At 50.9% G+C, this 16,743-nt stretch overlaps 1 protein-coding gene across 4 annotated transcripts; it reads right to left on the bottom strand.

The window, feature by feature from the left end:
- Positions 1-1,351: 1,351 nt before the first annotated feature.
- Positions 1,352-16,606, bottom strand: RAB44 (RAB44, member RAS oncogene family). 4 transcript variants are annotated; one of them, XM_040536214.1, is made up of 17 exons: positions 15,036-16,600; positions 13,640-13,841; positions 13,458-13,572; positions 13,049-13,217; positions 12,640-12,783; positions 12,212-12,302; positions 12,009-12,104; positions 11,476-11,663; positions 11,004-11,052; positions 10,656-10,750; positions 9,825-10,207; positions 6,996-7,586; positions 6,444-6,525; positions 5,993-6,107; positions 5,149-5,250; positions 4,349-4,425; positions 1,352-3,893 (listed from the first exon to the last, which is right to left on the bottom strand). In XM_040536214.1, exons 2-17 carry the CDS (start codon positions 13,823-13,825, stop codon positions 3,809-3,811), a joined length of 2,568 nt encoding a protein of 855 aa, XP_040392148.1. In that variant the 5' UTR covers positions 13,826-13,841; positions 15,036-16,600; the 3' UTR covers positions 1,352-3,808. The 4 variants fall into 4 exon arrangements, with proteins under 4 accessions (XP_040392148.1, XP_040392147.1, XP_040392146.1 ...); XM_040536212.1 differs by having other exon boundaries at positions 1,353-3,893; positions 6,996-10,207; positions 12,015-12,104; positions 15,036-16,606; XM_040536211.1 differs by having other exon boundaries at positions 1,353-3,893; positions 6,996-10,207; positions 15,036-16,605.
- Between the last annotated feature and the right edge of the window lie 137 nt (positions 16,607-16,743).

Raw genomic sequence — 16,743 nt, 5'->3', positions numbered from 1 at the left:
TCAAAGGGAAACAACCTGATTTAAAAATATTCCTGTGGTTCAAACAAATGTGTATTTCCCTGTTGCTATTAATTTTTTAGACTTTGATCCTCCTGCAAACACTCATGCATGTGTTAGCAAATGAGCCATCCTTTTGATTCAGGCACGAAAAGCATAGAATAGAATCATTTAGGTTGGAAAAGACCCTTAAGATCAAGTCCAACCATCCATCTAACATTACAAGTCCACCACTAAACCATCTCCCTAAGCATCACACCCACACATTTCTTAAATACCTACAGGTATTTAAGACTCCACCACTTCCCTAGGCAGCTTGTTCCAATGTTGAAACACACTTTCCACAAATAAATTCTTCCTGATATTCAATCTAAACCTCCCCAGTGCAACTTGAGGCCATTGTCTTGTGTCGTACCACTTGTCACCTGAGGAAAGAGACCTTGCTGCAACCTCCTTTTAGGTAGTTGTAGAGAGCGATGAGGTCTTCCCTCAGCCTCCAGACTAAACAACCCCAGCCCCCTCAGACACTCCTCATAACTCATCTTCTAATTCCTTCCCAGATGTTGGTCTTCTCTGAATGTGTTCCAGCAACTCAATAACTTTCTCGCAGTGAGTGCCCAAAACTGAACACAGTACTTGAGGTGCGGTCTCACCAGTGCTGTGTACAAGGGGGCAAGGACAAGGGGAGTCCTAGTCCTGATGGCCACACTATTTCTGATGCAGGCCAGGAAGCCCTTGGCCTTCTTGGCCACCTGAGCACACTGTTGTCTCTTGTTCAGCCAGCTGCTGACCAGTACCCCCAGCTCCTTTTCTGCTGGGCAGCTTTCCAGGCGCTCTTAACCAAGCCTGTGTTGCTGCATGAAGTTGTTGTGACCTAAGTGCAGAACCGGCGTTTAGCCTCAGCCGATCAATGCAGCTGGATAGGTCCCTCTGCAGAGCCTTCCTACCCTCAGGCAGATCAACACTCCTGCCCAACCTGATGTTGTCTGCAAACGGACTGAGGGTGCACTTGATCCCCTCATCAGAAGTGTTGATAAAAATGCTAAACAAAACTGGTCCCAGTCCAGAGACCTGGGGAACACTACTGGTGATGGGCCACCAAGCAGATGGAACTCCATTCACAGTGACCCTTTGGGCCTGGCCACCCAGCCAGGTTTTTACCCAGCAAGCAGTACATCTGCCCAAGCCATGAGCAGACAGTTTCTTCAGGGGAATGCTGTGGGAAACAGTATCAAATGTTGCTGGGATAACAAAATTAATATTTCATGCCTTTCTAGTATTTTTCTCAATGAGAAATTCATTTCAAAGTTTGAAGAGGAGGATTTGAGAGCTGTAACATTTGCTTTATGCAACACCTTTGGGCACAAAGTCAATCCTCTTTTATAGACATATTTCCAGTGAAATAGAACAGACATTTCTTTCTATTTGCTGCTCTGTGAAGCCTTTTCTTTTGCAGATCACTGTTTTGGGCCCTGTTCAAGCCCTCTGTTCTTTCCCTGGAGCAGCAAAGTTTCACGATTTGAAGGTATTGCTGCATTTGCTGCCATCTAATGGGAGAATTTAGCCTCGGCAGCCTCAACTCCTCACATTTATGTGGCAGATAAAAACGTTTGTGTAGTAGCAAGATTGTGCAGGAAAAGCAGCAACAGCTGCATGCAATCCGAGCAAAGGGAAAAGGTGATCTGTCGTCAAACTTCACCACATGGGCAGCTTTGCACAGTGGCCGTGCAGCCAGGAACCATTACAGAGCCAGTGAAAGGAGCCCACTTGGGCTGATCAGGCTGAAATGGTGCTTCTCTCATCACAGATTAGACTTGCAAAGTGTGCTTTATGTTGTTTTAAGATAAAACAGCAGAAACAGTGAAGATGGGAACAAACAAATCCTGTTATGGATATCCTGAATCCAGCCACAGCCCTGAGCTGAGCCAAGTAAACTCTTCCTGAGTAGTTGCATTTTTCAGGCTGGTCCCACAATGCAACAAGTAATAAAACCATTCTATAATGAAATATGGTAGAAGGGGATCACCATGGAGTGGTGTCATATGTTGCATTAAGCAAATAAAGTTCTTTAAAGATTAGGGCCAGTGGAGGATGGCCACTGGCAAAAGGATGGGCTTGGGAAGGACTCTTAGGGGATGGGGGCTTTGATGATACAGAGGTGTTGGGGCACTGCAAAGGGGATGGCATGTCTAAGAGAGCTGCCAGTACTGATGCTGCTGCTTCAGCTATTGTCACTGCAAAGTGACAGTACCTACCACCCTCCCTGGTGGAGCTCGTTACCCTGATTTTTCAGAGCATGGTCATTCTTTGGTCTCCATTCATCTCCATCTGCAAATCATTAGCAATTCTGAACACTTTTTGTGGATCATACAGAGTTGACTTTTCCTGAGAATAAGGGAATAAAGCCACAGCCTGATTTTGGATGTCACCTGGTTTCGGGGACAGCAGGGAAACCTCTCTGTGTTTCTCAGACAGGGCTGCGAGCAGCACATGTGCTCTGTTTAAATGTGTAATTCTGTGAGCAGGGCCACGGCAGTCTATCCTTGCCTGGCACTGTGCACTGCAAGTCTTCACCACACACATTTTCCATTGCCTAATAAAGACTAAACTTAAATAACAACTTTTCAACAATGGGGACATGAATTACTCTCAGTCACTTCTGCCTTTATTAATACAGAAGTGGCAATTTCTCGGAGCTTTGATATCACTACCTATCACATACGGTTAAAAACAGTCACTGTTAGAAGCAGGGAAAGAGAAACTAGGTACATACATGAGGAGCTCTGAAGCCTTGTTTCACTGGAAAGCTGGGCTATAACAGATTCAGAAACACACTTTTTTTTTTTTGTAATATATAAAAACATGAAAATGTAACACTTGTATTCTTATCTATTTAGTCTGTATGCCTTTCTCTGCAAAAATAGTTATCTGCATCAAGCTGTTAAAAAAAAAAAAGAAATTGTGATGTGTACCTTTTTTAGATGTCACACTGAGATTCAGTACTTCATCAGAAGTATCACTTTTAAAGAGCAGGGTGCAGAAGCTCACTTTTCCCTGCCCATACTGAGGGCTTGCTGTGACAGTACAAGACTATGCTCTGGGTGCACTGCAGTGAAACAAGGACTCATGAGCATTTTTCTGTCTATATACCTCACCACCTCAGTGCCCTTTCTGTTATCCCGGACTTGCTCTTGGGGCTTTTCAATGTATTTTGATCAAAGTTTTCAATCTTTTTCAGTCAGGACCCATTGTTGATCACTCGCAATGTAAACTGCAAGAGGGGAAAACAGCTTTGCCTCGCCAAGTTGGAGAGACTTACACAGTGCACTTAGGATATACAGCATGTTTCATTGGTCCAAACCAAATCTGACCAGGTTGTAAAGACAGAGCCAAAGTCCCCACTGCACAGCAGCACAAATGGCCTTAAACCTTCTGCTGACTCCCTGTACTCATTTCTTTTATCCTGAGACTGGGTTTTGCCGCCTGCTGCTTCCAGGATGGTTCCAGTATCTTGGATCCAGATGGGTTCCTTTCTGCCTCCTTCATTAGCCTGGTTTTGGTCTTCAGGTGAAGGCAGTGCAGTTTCCCAATAAGTCTCTTGGAGGGTTTGTGCTCTCTGGCGACTGGCAATTGCAGAGATGAGCAGGGAGCAGGACAGACAACAGCCCTCTCCTCTGCAGCATTTTTTGCCCTCAGCATCAAGGGAGCTCAGGCAAGACAGGCACACAGGGAGCAGAGCTGGTGGTCAAGAACTGTTTTTTTGCTTTTCTGCCACAGCAGTTTCAGACCACAGCAGGGACTCTGTTCATCATCAGCAGCAGCCCTTTTTCTTCTGAGGCAGCTTTGGTACCTCTTCTGCCTTATTTCTCAATTGATCTTCACGAACTTTGAGTGACCTGGGCAATAAGGAAGTAAATTAGTCAGGTGTTTTCCCCCATATTTTGCATTGCTATTATATTTTTTAGGACAAGCATTGGTAAGGGGACTCAGTGCAGTGAAAGGAGTTGGGAGCCTTCCAGCTCAGCATGCTGTGAGAACTGCAGACTCTGCTGAAAATGCCAACCTAAATCCAATCACAGACAGAACTGATTTCAAGCAACTCAGGAAGAAATCAGCAGCATCCTGAGAAGGGTTTCCTTCATCCCCTTGCAATGCTGTACATCCAGGTGACATCTCACAGTACCTCCCCAGCTCATCCTGGCCATGCATGTGCTGCTCTGGGAGCTCTCCATGGCACTTGGGGACATGGAGGCTGTGGTGACAGTGAGATGCCAGCATTTCCTCGTGGAAAAAAGCAGGAGGAAGTCCATGAAATTCAGGACAGCTGGCAAAATCCAGGCACAGGCCTCACCTGATTAGGCTGACCATGGACTCAGCAACGTTGTGGCCCGAGGCAGCGCTGCATTCATAAAATATGAGCTGATACTCCTGGAAGACACAGAGTCCACAGAGAAATGTGCATTTCCTTGGAATAGCTTCATATGGGAGCAAATAGCCAAGAAACGTCATGGTCAAGTGAAAACAGAAGGACTCAAAGGAACAGATAACTCAATAACTGATTTACTGCAATGTGAGGGTGAAATCCAGCTTTTCTGGTAGCTGCAACACCAACATTTAGTGTCAAGAAGAAGGCTACTACTGCAGAGAACAATGCAACACAGCCTGGTTAGTGGAGCAAATGCAGAGAGAGCAATGAGGTGTTACTGGGTTTTTGTACCTACCAGTGACTGGTTTGTGAGAAAAAAGCATCTAATCCCTTGTCCTGCTGCTTCCATTGGCAGAATCAGTCAGGGGATACTGGCCCAAACCTCAAAAACTTTGAAATTAAATGGGTAAAGGTGGATTTCTTCTTACTTAATTTTTATTAGCCACCTACATTTTAAGAGATTGATCATATTTTTGGTGTTCAGTATCCTTAAAACATGATAGAGTTCTGTGTTTTTATTATTTGTATTATGCTGGGAAGATGCATGGCATTTCCCGGCAATGATAAGATGGGTTCAGAGATCGTTTTGCTGCCCACTGATGCACTAAAGGTACATTTTGGATTTCCTCCAGGTCCTCAGGCAGGCAGGAGCTGGTGGCTTCCATCCTTGGGTGTCCCTACTGAATCCGTGTGGGCAGCATGCTGCAGCAGGGCCATGCACCTACCTCAGCCAAGCGTTCCGCCTCTTGAGTAGGGACCTGTCTCTCTGTAGCGCAGTCCGTTTTGTTCCCAAGAAGCAGAATAGTGACTCCATCTTCTGCTCCCTCCTGGACAATGAAACAGGGAAGAATCAGGAGTGCACCTACATCCTCCTAGAATCACAGCCAGACACACTGCCCAAAGACATCCTGGAACATCATGAAGGATGTGCATGGATTTGGTCTGATAACAAAACTTTAAATTCTTAAACTCACTTAACAGCATTTAAGAAAATGTTAGTTTGTTGTTAAATCTATTAATAGGGCAGGGAACGGGGCAAGTTAATCCTGTAGTGAACTTGCTTTGTGTTTGACTTCAGCAACCCTTCAGAAGATGCTCTGACTGTGATTTATGGGCACTGAGCATAGTGACAGACTATTTTGTTCCAGTTTTTTAAACATTTTATACTTGATTGAAAAATCTCTGGCAGGAAGTTTTTAAGAAGGCATGAGTTACCTCCTATTTCTCAGTACTCAAAAGAGGACTACGCTTTATTTAAAAGTGTTACCAAAATCACTTTCAACATTAACAATTCTTCTGCAGTAGTTTTTAATTTTATAAAGTTGATAGCAATCACAACAAAGTTATTAACAACCTTCACTGCAAAAATGTGAGCACCTAAATTTTTTAAATCCTTCCAGAAAAATCAGTTTATAACCAAAGCAAGGCAGAATGCCCTTTGCAAAGTGCTTAGCAGCCTCCAGCTGCCCAGCCACGACCAGTGGCAGAAGTCAAACAGTGAAATGCTGATGCCAGTCATCATGATACCCCAGGCCATGAAGCAGAACAAGGTTTTCCTGCCTTGCTCACCTGGATGCAGCTGAGCCAGTAGCGCACGTCTGCGAAGGAGTACTGCGACGTGATGTCGTACATCAGCACCACCCCGTCTGCTTTCCGGAAGAACTGCTTGGTGATGCTGTGGTACCTGTGGACATTTCAAACCATCACCGGGCTGGAGTATGGAGGTTTCACCTAGAACCAATCTAAAATCCCAGAGGGAAAACTGGAAACTTGGGTTGATCAAAAAGGAAAAAACAAAATTTGCTCCTATCCTGATCAAAGAGGCCATACAGACAGCCTGAGTGCTTATTTTTATCTTAATTACTTTCTCTATTATTTTTATCAGCTCACACACTAATCAGAGTCCATCCCTAAACAATCGCCTTTGCTTAGCATAGGCAAAACATTTGATTCCACTAAGCTACGAAAAAAATGAAAAGCTTTTTTTTGCTCTTCCCAGTCACACAGCACAGCACCTCACCTTTCCTGCCCAGCTGAGTCCCATAGACGGAGAGCAAAGTGCTTGTTGTCCACGATGAGGCTTTTGACCTGATAATCCAGTCCTAGGATACACAGAAAGGGGATGTTTTGATATCATAGAGTTGACCACTGTGATAGATAATGGATGGAGAAGCCATGCTGTGTAGGCATGGTGTGGGGCCACAGCTCAAGCAGGATGGTTCCAGAGGAGCCCATGATCTTTGGTGGCTGAATTTTGGAAAGGTCTCAGATTTCACAATGAGTAAGACCAGCTTGGTTCAGAGAAGAGAATAGAGCCAAAAGGCAGACCAGAGAGAAAAACCACTGGGCCATCAGTATTGCCCCAGAGAGGGCAAGGCAGACCACCATTGCCTGCTTGTGATCACCCAGGTATGTGTAGTTGGTGGTCCTACTTAGTCCTTGGTGACAGGTTTGAGTGAGCAGTAATGCACACGTAATGAATTCCAGCAGCTTATGGGGCAAAGGAAAGGGAACTGTGATAGTCACACAAGTGGGTGCAGAGCCCTGAAGAGTGCAGTCAGAGGAAACCTACCTACTGTGGCAGTGAGGTGCGGGTTGAAGGTGTTGGCATGCAACCGGTACAGAAAGGATGTTTTGCCCACATGGGAATCACCAACAAACAGCACATTGTACAAGTAGTCTGGGTCCAGGGAGACTTCAGAAGAGCCCCTTGGGGAAGCTCCTGCTCCATTCACAGTCATAGCTCCTGGCTCTCCTGGGCTGGGCTCACCTTCCTGGCTCATTTTCTGCCCAATCTCTTTTTTCTTCTCTGGTTGGCCAACATCAAGGTCTTCCCTCCACTCTCCTGAGAGATGCCTTTGAGGCTGCACCCTGCTGTTGGCTGCATCCACCAGTGTGCTGTCTCCGAGATTCATCCCCAGCAGATCATTCCCAGTATCTTCCTCCTCTTGGACCCTTGTGCAAAAGGCTGACACTGGTGGTACCTCTTGTTTTGGAGGCTCGGCAGGTCCAGCAGCTACTCGCTCGGTTTCTGTCACACATGGTGGCTTCTCCTGTGGCTGCTGGGGAGCAGCATGAAGCCTCACCTTGTCTGCCTGTGATGAGACCTGCTCCAGGAGCTCACTTTGGGCTGCCTTTCCCGAACCACCTAGCCATTGCACATCTGGAATGAGAACATCCTCTTGCATCACTGTATCCCAATTTAGAGTGCTAATTTGTAGAGGCACCTCAGAAACAGGGGACGCCAGCGTGGCTGCATTGGTATCATGGCCCTGTTTTAGTTCTAAATGCTGAACTTCAGCTAAGATCCTTGTCTCTGCCTCTAGTCTAGCTCCCTGCACAACTTCCAGACCTTGAGCTCCATCCAGAGGCCTCCCCTTTGCATCACCACTCTCTTCCTGGAAAATTTCCAGAGCTTGGTTTTCTTCCAGGACCTGCTCATCTGGATCATTAAGTGCTACCAGTATTACATCTGGATAAGGATGTGCAGTGGCAGAAGCATACTCATGATGCAAAGCAGCCACAGCTGGAAGGGGCACAAGTGCATCAGCATCCCCATCCCACGCATCTGTGTTGTGAACCCTGCGCAGCCCTGCTTCCAAAGCCACAGCCTGGCTCTGTGCCACTTCCCCAGTCCCTGCTGCAACCAGGGGCTGCAGGTCAGCCCATGTGCTCCCTCCAGGGGTTGATAAGAGTTCCTCCACCTGCACAAGTGACTCTGCCTCCTTCAATTTCAATTCCTGAGCTTTATCTTGGACCAGTCCATCAGGGACTGGGCTCCCTGCAGGGGTTTCTGCTGGGGAAAGGCCCTCACCAAGCACTGCAGCAGCACTGGTTCTCTCCTCCAGCCCTGGCTCTGCTCTACCAGCCTCCTCCAGGGGTTGTACATCTGGCCACACACTCCCTGCCTGCTCTGTACCTGGGGCACCAGCAACACTTCGGTGCTGCAGCTCTGCTGCTGTGCTCCCTCCTGAGCTTGCCTCAAGCTCCCCCAGCTCTGCAAGCAGCTGCACGCTGGCAGCACTGCTCAGGGCCTCCAGCACCTCCATGCTTCCAGCCTTCTCCTGTGGTGGCACCTCTGAAGCAGCCCCCTCTGCCAGCCCAGCTTCTGCTCCCTGGTGATCAAGCAGAGGCTGATTTGGCAGCCCAGGCTTGCTTGGCCCTTGTCCCCCATCCTCAGCCTCCTCCCTGAGATGCATGGCCATGTGGTGCCCCACAACCCTTGAGGCTTCTGGGATAGGACCCCCATGGAGCAGAGTCTCTGCTGGAGAGTCTTCTGCCTCCTCCATTCCCAGTGTCTGAGCATTAATCAGGACCAGCCTAGCCAGACCTAGGCTCCCCATAGGGGTTTCTGCTGGGGAAAGGCCCTCACCAAGCACTGCAGCAGCACTGGTTCTCTCCTCCAGCCCTGGCTCTGCTCTACCAGCCTCCTCCAGGGGTTGTACATCTGGCCCCATGCTCCCTGCCTGCACTGTACCTGGGGCACCAGCAACACTTCGGCGCTGCAGCTCTGCCGCCGGGCTCCCTCCTGGGCTTGCCTCAAGCTCCCCCATCTCTGCAGGCAGCTGCACACAGGCAGCACTGCTCAGGGCCTCCAGCTGTTGCACATCTGCCACCACTGCCCCTTCCTGTGTTTCAGCTTGTGGCACTGCCTCTAGCTGTAGCACGTGTGCATGTGCGGTCCCTTCCTTCATGTCCCCAAAATCTTCCCCACTGGGCTGTAGCCCAGCATCACCTTGCCCTCCCTGCATTGCCTCTCCTGCACCCCTCTCCTCCTCTGCAGCCTCAGCTGGGAGCTCGCAGGCTGCTCCATGACTCCTGCCATGCTTTGCTCCATGCACCTGAGCTGGGTCTGCATCTACCTGCACCGTTCCTTTGTCCTGTCCCCATGACTGCACCTCTGCACCATCACCTTCCCCATCTACATTTTCGGGGTTGGGAACTGTTGTCACCCCTGGGAGGACACCGTCTTCCTGCTTTGCTGCCATTTGCACCTCACCCCTGCATGTCAGCTCTGGCTCCAGGCACCCTCCCGGCACCCCAAGCACATCTCTGGCAAAGCCCCAACCTGGTGCAAGCTCCAGTTCCCAGCCCTCAGGGGTTGCCTCCAAATTTTCTCCCTGGCTTAACACTGCTTCTTCAGCATCTCCTGGCGGCTGTGCCTTTTCCTGCTCTGTCTTTTTGTGCACCCATTCTGCTCCCTCCACCTCCACCCATGCCTGCTCAGCTGTCTCTGTGCTCTCTCTAGGTGCACCTTGTGGACGCTCAGCCTCCTTTAGCATCTGCTCCTTCTCATCAGCACCCTTTCCCTTCCCAAGTAAAGTCCCTTGCACCTCCAGGCCCTGCCCTGCTCCCTCCAAGCTGTTTCCCTGCTCTGCCCCCAGCTCCTCAGTGGACGCACCGGCCTGTGTCATGTCCCGAGCAGGAAGCTCAGCTGCAGTTCGTCCCTCTCTCAGGTCTACTTTGAACAGCTTGTGACCGACGTGGGTATCCTGTGGGGCCCCAATGGCTGAGCCATGCAGTGCTGCTGCCTCTGGTCCTGTTTGGGGCTCAGCATCGTCTTGCAGGCAACAGGCAGCTTCTGCCAGTGCAGTGGGTGTAGCTGGTGCCTGTGGCACCAGCTGCACGCTCAGAGCTGCTATTGCATCATTCATCTCTCTTAGCAAAGAACCTTGGTCAGAAAACTGTTCCTCTTTCAGAAATTCAGGGAAAGGGTCCTCTTCTACAGAGAGTGCTCTTGGCAGTCCTGAAATGCTTGTTTCTGCTGGCAGCTTTTCCCAAACCCTGGAAGAGCAGAAAATGGTGTGAGCACAGTGCTGGGTCTGGCAGCAGCTCTGTCCCATCCACCTCCACCTTGGAGGATGCCTCCTCTGCCACTTTGCCTATCCCTCTCCAAACCCCTCTGTATTACAGATGGTGCCATGCTCAAATTGTCCGATCTGGGCTGGAGCTGCCAAGTTCAGAGAGCAGCAAAGAAACAGAGCCAGGATCACATCACAGCCCAGAAAGTGAGCATGCTTCTTCCCAAGCTCCGCATTCATGTTATCAGAGATGAAAAGAAAAATCTCGGTCAGATACAGTGAGTGCCTGCTCCAACAGGAGCAATGCAGAGCAAGGAACCATGGTATGTGACCTCTGAGATGAGAGATAGATGGGTAAGAAAGGAGCACTAAAAGGAAGAAATGTGCTGTTTAGCCTGGGGAGGGTGGATCCTGGGCCCAGGATCCCTTACACTTGGTGGGTGTTTTTGCGTTGCGGCTTGCCAACTCGGGACCCCAGCCTGATCTGCATCTCTGAGCAGTACTTCTCACTCTGCTCTGGACTCATCTGTGGTGAACGGAGAGAAAGAGAAGGGAAAAATATAAGGCTTGACAAGGGAGTGTATCAATGTCATACGATGTTTAGCTTTCCAGCTTAGGTTTACAGGCATTCCCACACAAAATTTGGAGGTACCAACCCTAATATGCTGCTGCCCCATCCCTCTCCAACCATGTGGGATGTGGTGCCAACCCCCTGTGTGAAAGTCAGGCTCTGGAGCAGGGACACCCTGTCATGTCCCTACCATGCATGGCTGCAGTACCTGCAGGGATGGCGGCGTCTCACCAGGCAGCTCTGCCACTGCTCTGTCCCTGTAAGCACAGAGCACAGGGGTCACAATGGGAAATGCATCCTCTTCACTGCCTCCATCCCTGCCCCCAGGTCATCACTAGCTCCAGAAGTAGCAACGGGCTTTGGTCTAGCCAGGAGGAGGTCAACAAAACCCACCACTGGCCCTTGCACCAGTGCTGGTTGGGGTCCTCCTGGGTGAAGGCTGCCTCCATCTCCTGGGGCTACCTTCAAAGGACGTTCAGTGCATGATGCTGATAGTCCTGTTTTTTTTTCCCAATACTTTTCACACCAAGCCACTATTCATCCACACCAAGGAGACCACTGCCTCCCCACTGAAGCAAAATGATGACTGAGCCCCATCACAACTCATTTTCCATCTGCTTCAACACCTAGGAGGAAACTAGGTACGAGCAGAAGGAGATGCTGGTCCCTCAGCTACTCACTGCAGCTCCTCTGTGTGCTCCTGAGCCACCGTGGCCCATGTGGTCCACAGGCACCCATGGGTCTGCTGCAGCTGCAGGTTGATGTGCTGCAGCTGCTCCTCCAGCACCCGGTTGCTCTCTTCCAGCTGCTGCTTTTCGGTGCTGGCAGCTTGCTGCATGCTGCGGAGGCTGTGGCACCGTGTCTCCAGCTGCAGGATGACAACCATGACACTCACACCCAACCGGGACCCCTTGGCCCAACATGAAAAATGATGGATCACCATCTCTAAATGATGGATCACCATATCCTCTAGACCTGGGGCTGGATTTCCCCCAGGGTGTCAGGTGGAAAACTCAATTTGGATGCTCCCAGGGAAGGAGGGGAGCACAGGACTGAGGGTGGCAGAAGGGAGGTGATGGAGGTCCTATGTGATAACTTGCATCAAGCGCTGGCAGGGACTGTCCAGGATCAGGTGTACAACACCATGCCAAAGGTAAAGGCACAGCGCAAAGTTCTGCATTGCAATGGGGACCAGGATTTGGGGTCATCTCACCTCTACCTGTGCTGCGACCAAACGCTGCACCTCCCTTTCGCTGGCATCCAGCACTCGCTGCAGCTCCATGCCATGCAAGTGGCTTCGGGCCATGCTCTGGGGTGGCAACAGGAACACTGGCACCCACCCACCCATCTAGGTTTGGGGGTGCTAGGTCCCCCCAGGGTGGATGGCTGGAGGGGATGAGCAGCTAATAACCCCACCTCCTGCATGAGCCGCTGCTGCTCCTGCTGGATCTGTTGCTCCATGGCTGCACAGAGCCGCTGCACCTCCAGGTTGTGCTCAGCCATGCACCTGGTAGGGACAGCAGGGTTGGGGGGGGTTCAGACCTCGTCAAAAAGGGTGCAGGTCTGGGGACCCCGTGTTGCCCATGCAACCTGCAGACTGCAGCCATGGCTGCCCGGAGGCATTCACCCAACAAGGATGTGTCCAGGAGTCTGACACTTTTGCCATCCTGTGAGTGACTGTAGAGGGAGCCCAATCCCAAACACTGGAACCAAGGGAAACCTCAGCTCCATTCACTGCTGGATGCCTCCTTGGGTACATCTCTGTGGCTGGGGTGAGCAGGGGCCCCATCCTTCCTGTCCCTGTCCCCCTCCTTGTACCTCTCTGATGTCATGGGGTGACTCACTTGTTCAGGGTCACCTCCAAGGCCTCCTTCTTGCTCCTGGCTTCTTGGATGCGGTGCCTCATCTTGGCCAGGAAGTCCTCCAGGTTGCCCAGGAGCTGGGGCTCATCCTTCCGGAGCTTGGCCCAGAGCTGCCAGATCTCCTGCCTGCTGAGAGAGAGGCATTTGGCAGTAAGCATCCCCCAATACCCTGCCAGCTCTGGCATCTCATATCATTTAGCCCATGCTGCTGGGAACATGTGGTCCTGACAATGGCCATGATCCTATCCCCTGCTCCTGCACCTGGGAAAAAGGCAACTCCAACTCAGCCTGTATGGGGACCAAACTGGGGGAAAATCCTGCCCTGTTCCAACCTCAGGCAGCTCTGCCCCATCCTACAGGACACCCATGGGTGCTAAGCCAGGCTGCTCACTCTTCAGAGATGTCATCTGTGCCCAGCTGGTCCATGAAGGCTGCAAAGTGTTTCTGCTCCTCACTGTCCACCCCCTCCAACAATGGGCCGGCAAGGACTGAGTTCCTCCAGGATGCTGTTTTCCGCTGGCGATGGTCCCTGCTGGCCTTTTGGGAGCTCAGGAACTGCCCTGTCAAAACACAGCCCGAACCCTCAGTGCCCAACCCGAATCCTGGCATTCCCCATCCCAGCACTTCTCCAAGCTGCTCCAGTGCACTTGGACCCAGTGAGCCATGGGCTCAGAGCCCTGCCGCAGGGCTGCTTTTGGGCCGCTGTGTGCCACCCAGAACAGGGAGTGTTGCAGATCCCCCTTGGAAAGGGGGCACTGGGATGGGACCGGGATGCTTGGAGGCACTGTGTAGGTACTTACAGAGCCCGGCAACAAACTCCTCAGTGTTCAACCGCCCGGTGCCAGCAGCATCCAGCCCATCAAAGAGGAGCTCCAGCTCCTCTGTGCTGCATGGGAAATCATTCTCCTGCAACTTCTAAGAACAAAGGAAATTAGGAAAAAAAACATCCAGTCAGCAGGATCCCAGTGGTCCCATCCTTTACCTGCATGTCTGAGCGGGTGATGAACCCTGTCTGGTCCTTATGGTGCCCCTGGATGAAGTCCTGCACCCTTTGCATGACTTTAGATGCCCACGGTGGCTCCTCGCTGCGGCCAGGATCCTTGCAGAGCTGCCTGCGACGGCTGGAGCCCATGCGCCGGCCCTTGGCACCTGCCCGGTGTTCAGCCATGGCTCACAGCTGGGTACTGCAGAGGGGGAACTGGTGATTGCTGAGCCTCACCAGTGAGTGCTGAGCCTCAGAAATTCATTTTAACTGGTGGAAAGGGCCCTGAGTGGCTGGCAGGTTTGGCAACAGGAAGAGAGGCACTTATCTTTGGTTGCACAGAGAAAATGTGGCCTCAGCCAACAGCAATCCCCACCAGCCAGACTTTGAGCCCAGCACCCAGCAGGCACACAGCTTCTGCGCTGCCCAGACTACAGGGGACATGCAGGGCAGCATCACCACCAGGGCTGAAGGCCAGCTGGGAGGTGGCATAGCCCTCAGCAGAGGACCAGCTGGGGTGATGCTCAGTCTGGGCAAAGTTGAGTGGCTTCGCCTGTTTTGTGGGAGCTCATCAGCATCTTTTAAAATTCCTCCCCCAGCTTTCACAGCCGTGAGTCATCCCTGAGCAGAGTCGCATGCAATCTTGGGGAGGTTTCCACTTGTGCCCATACATTCTCCCCTGGTTCAACCCTCCCATCCTTGGTGCCTCGCAACATCACCAAATTCTGACCAAAAGCTGGCCAGGGGTAGGAGCCTGTCTTTGTGCTCTGCCTGGGGAAACCCCCTGCTGCTCCATCCCTTGGCTTCTTTCCTTTTGCAATCTGAAACAGCAATTTTGCTAGGTCCTAAGGTGCACCGGAAATGCAGGAATAGGCCCCCAAAATGTCCCCATCCTCTTCAACTCTTGTGCAGCACCCACAAGCACCATCCCACAGCATCATGAAGACATAAGAGGGTCCTGCAAAGTCACCAGAGTCCCACAGGGCACCCAGCAAGGTGAGGGCAGAATCTGGGTACCTTGTTTTGTGGTCCCAGCCTCTAAGACAGCAGAAGCAACATTTTTTTGGGGAGACAGCTGAAGGTGGTGGAAAAATCCCTAGGTACCTGCCCCAGCGCCACAGACAACTGAGCCTGTTGCACACCATGAAACGGGGACACAGAACGAGGAAAAGATGAAAAGAATACCTAAGGGATTTAAACACTGAAGCCTGTCTGAGGTATTTCCTGCTGACGGGCATCCATAGGGTCATCACTGCCAAAATTTGGCAGCTGCATGGCCAGGAATAACAGAGGGCCGAAATCTAAACTGTAAGTCACTAACACTAGCAAAAATATTTTTTCCATGCTTTTCTATTATTTAAAGTGATGCATGAGCCACCTCTTGAGCAAAACTTACCTTTTCTGCGTGCTGAAAGGTACCCTGAGCTTCAAGGCGCTGTCTGGCCGTGCTGTGAGGTTCCCTGAGGTCAGGGGGATATCAGCCCTGAGCCGAGGGTGTTGCTGCTGCGCACCCGCCAGCCCCGCACCCAAGCTGTCATTTTTCTCTTACTCAAGGCAGCTTTCCGTTTTTGGGTTGCACTCAACTACCGGTGCACACACATTTCCTGTTTGCTGTGCTGCAAGCAAGTATGTGAAGGGCCTGCCTGAGGGGGTTGCCAGACCCCCTAAAACTGTCCTGAACCCACAATAGCCCTGCAGCAGCATCTCCAGCACCGCTGGTAAGCACAGCAGAAGTCCCTGTCCTCTCCTCATTTGCAGAATCTGGCCAGGGATGGAACATGTCTGGGGCAAGGCAGGGGAAATGCATCAGAGAAACAGTAAAAGGCCAAATAACTCAATCTACAAGTCCATGTAAAAGACTACAGGATTATAACATTCCAGTGAAGAAGGAGCAAACCTGCAAAATCCCCTTGTAGGATTTGGCTTTGGCCCCAGGATTTGGAGAAATCACCTCTATGCTGCTTGCACCAGTCTTTTCCACGGGATGCTGCTGGAATTACTGACACCATGTACAGCCAGTACTGAGAAAGTACTTGCCAGCTCAGCTGCCTGCAACCACTCTGGTTTGCAGCAGGATGGGGGAATAAATGGGTTGCACTCATTTTTGTTCAGCTTTAACTGCAAAATGGGAAGAGATCCCAAGAAAAATCTTAAAGAACAACAAAGGGAAATGCCAATTATTATCTTTAGATTATAACTAGAATTTACATCCAGCTACTGGCCCCACAAAGGCCTGCTTCATTACATGGGCAAAGGCTGTGTGTGACTGCTCTGGTTTTGCTTTCCAAAGGCAAAGCTTGTGCCTGTAACCCCAGATTGCATTAACACAGCCTCCCTCCAGACACAGCCAGGCTGGGTTGTTTGGAGATCACCCCGATCTCACATTCATCTCTAATTCTTGCAGCCCCTGGGGCCATTTGCCACTCCACAGAGAAGGCTGCATTTCAGCTTTGCTTTCCTTGGGAATGCTTTTTTGGGGAGAACCCTAAATATCTCCAACCAGCAACACTTACAATGGAACAGCTTGCAGGGCAGGGAGGGGAAGGTGGAGCTGACCCTAGCATCACCTCCAGCTGCAGAATCCTTCCAGCAGCCTTCAGTAGCTCTAGGACAGCACAAACCTGCAGCAGCCATAGCACTCTTTGGCCCTGAGAAGACACCAGGAAGGGGCTGGTCAAAGAGGATTTAACACCATAGTAGGGACAGAAAGGGAAGTGCCTGAGCCACCCCCAGTCAGGGCTGGGGTCTCCCAGGGCAGCACAAACATCATACACAGGACCACAGAAGCCAGGTCCTGGCTGTCTTCAGAGCCCGATGAAGAGTGCTGGGGGATGTTCAGCTGCAGATTTACTTCTCCCTTCTTCAACCATCACTGCTGTTGGCAAAGGTGAGGTGACAGCAGAGGGGAGCAGCTGGCAACAGCCAAGCAGGCTGGAAGGACTGATGTAAGGGGAAAAATTAAAAAGGCTTGAGTCAGCAACACCTAAAAGACCGCACAATGATAGTGCTCCATAAGTATTTCAAGGGGGCTTCTGGGTATGTGGAAGCAGAGGCATGGCACAGATAGCAGAGGTCCCCGCACATGTGGCAGCGGCTTCTGCTGG

This window comes from Cygnus olor, chromosome 24 (genome assembly GCF_009769625.2).
Source record: "Cygnus olor isolate bCygOlo1 chromosome 24, bCygOlo1.pri.v2, whole genome shotgun sequence".
In the NCBI taxonomy this organism is placed as follows: Eukaryota; Metazoa; Chordata; class Aves; order Anseriformes; family Anatidae; genus Cygnus; species Cygnus olor.
This window is presented reverse-complemented; position numbering and strand designations above follow the sequence as displayed.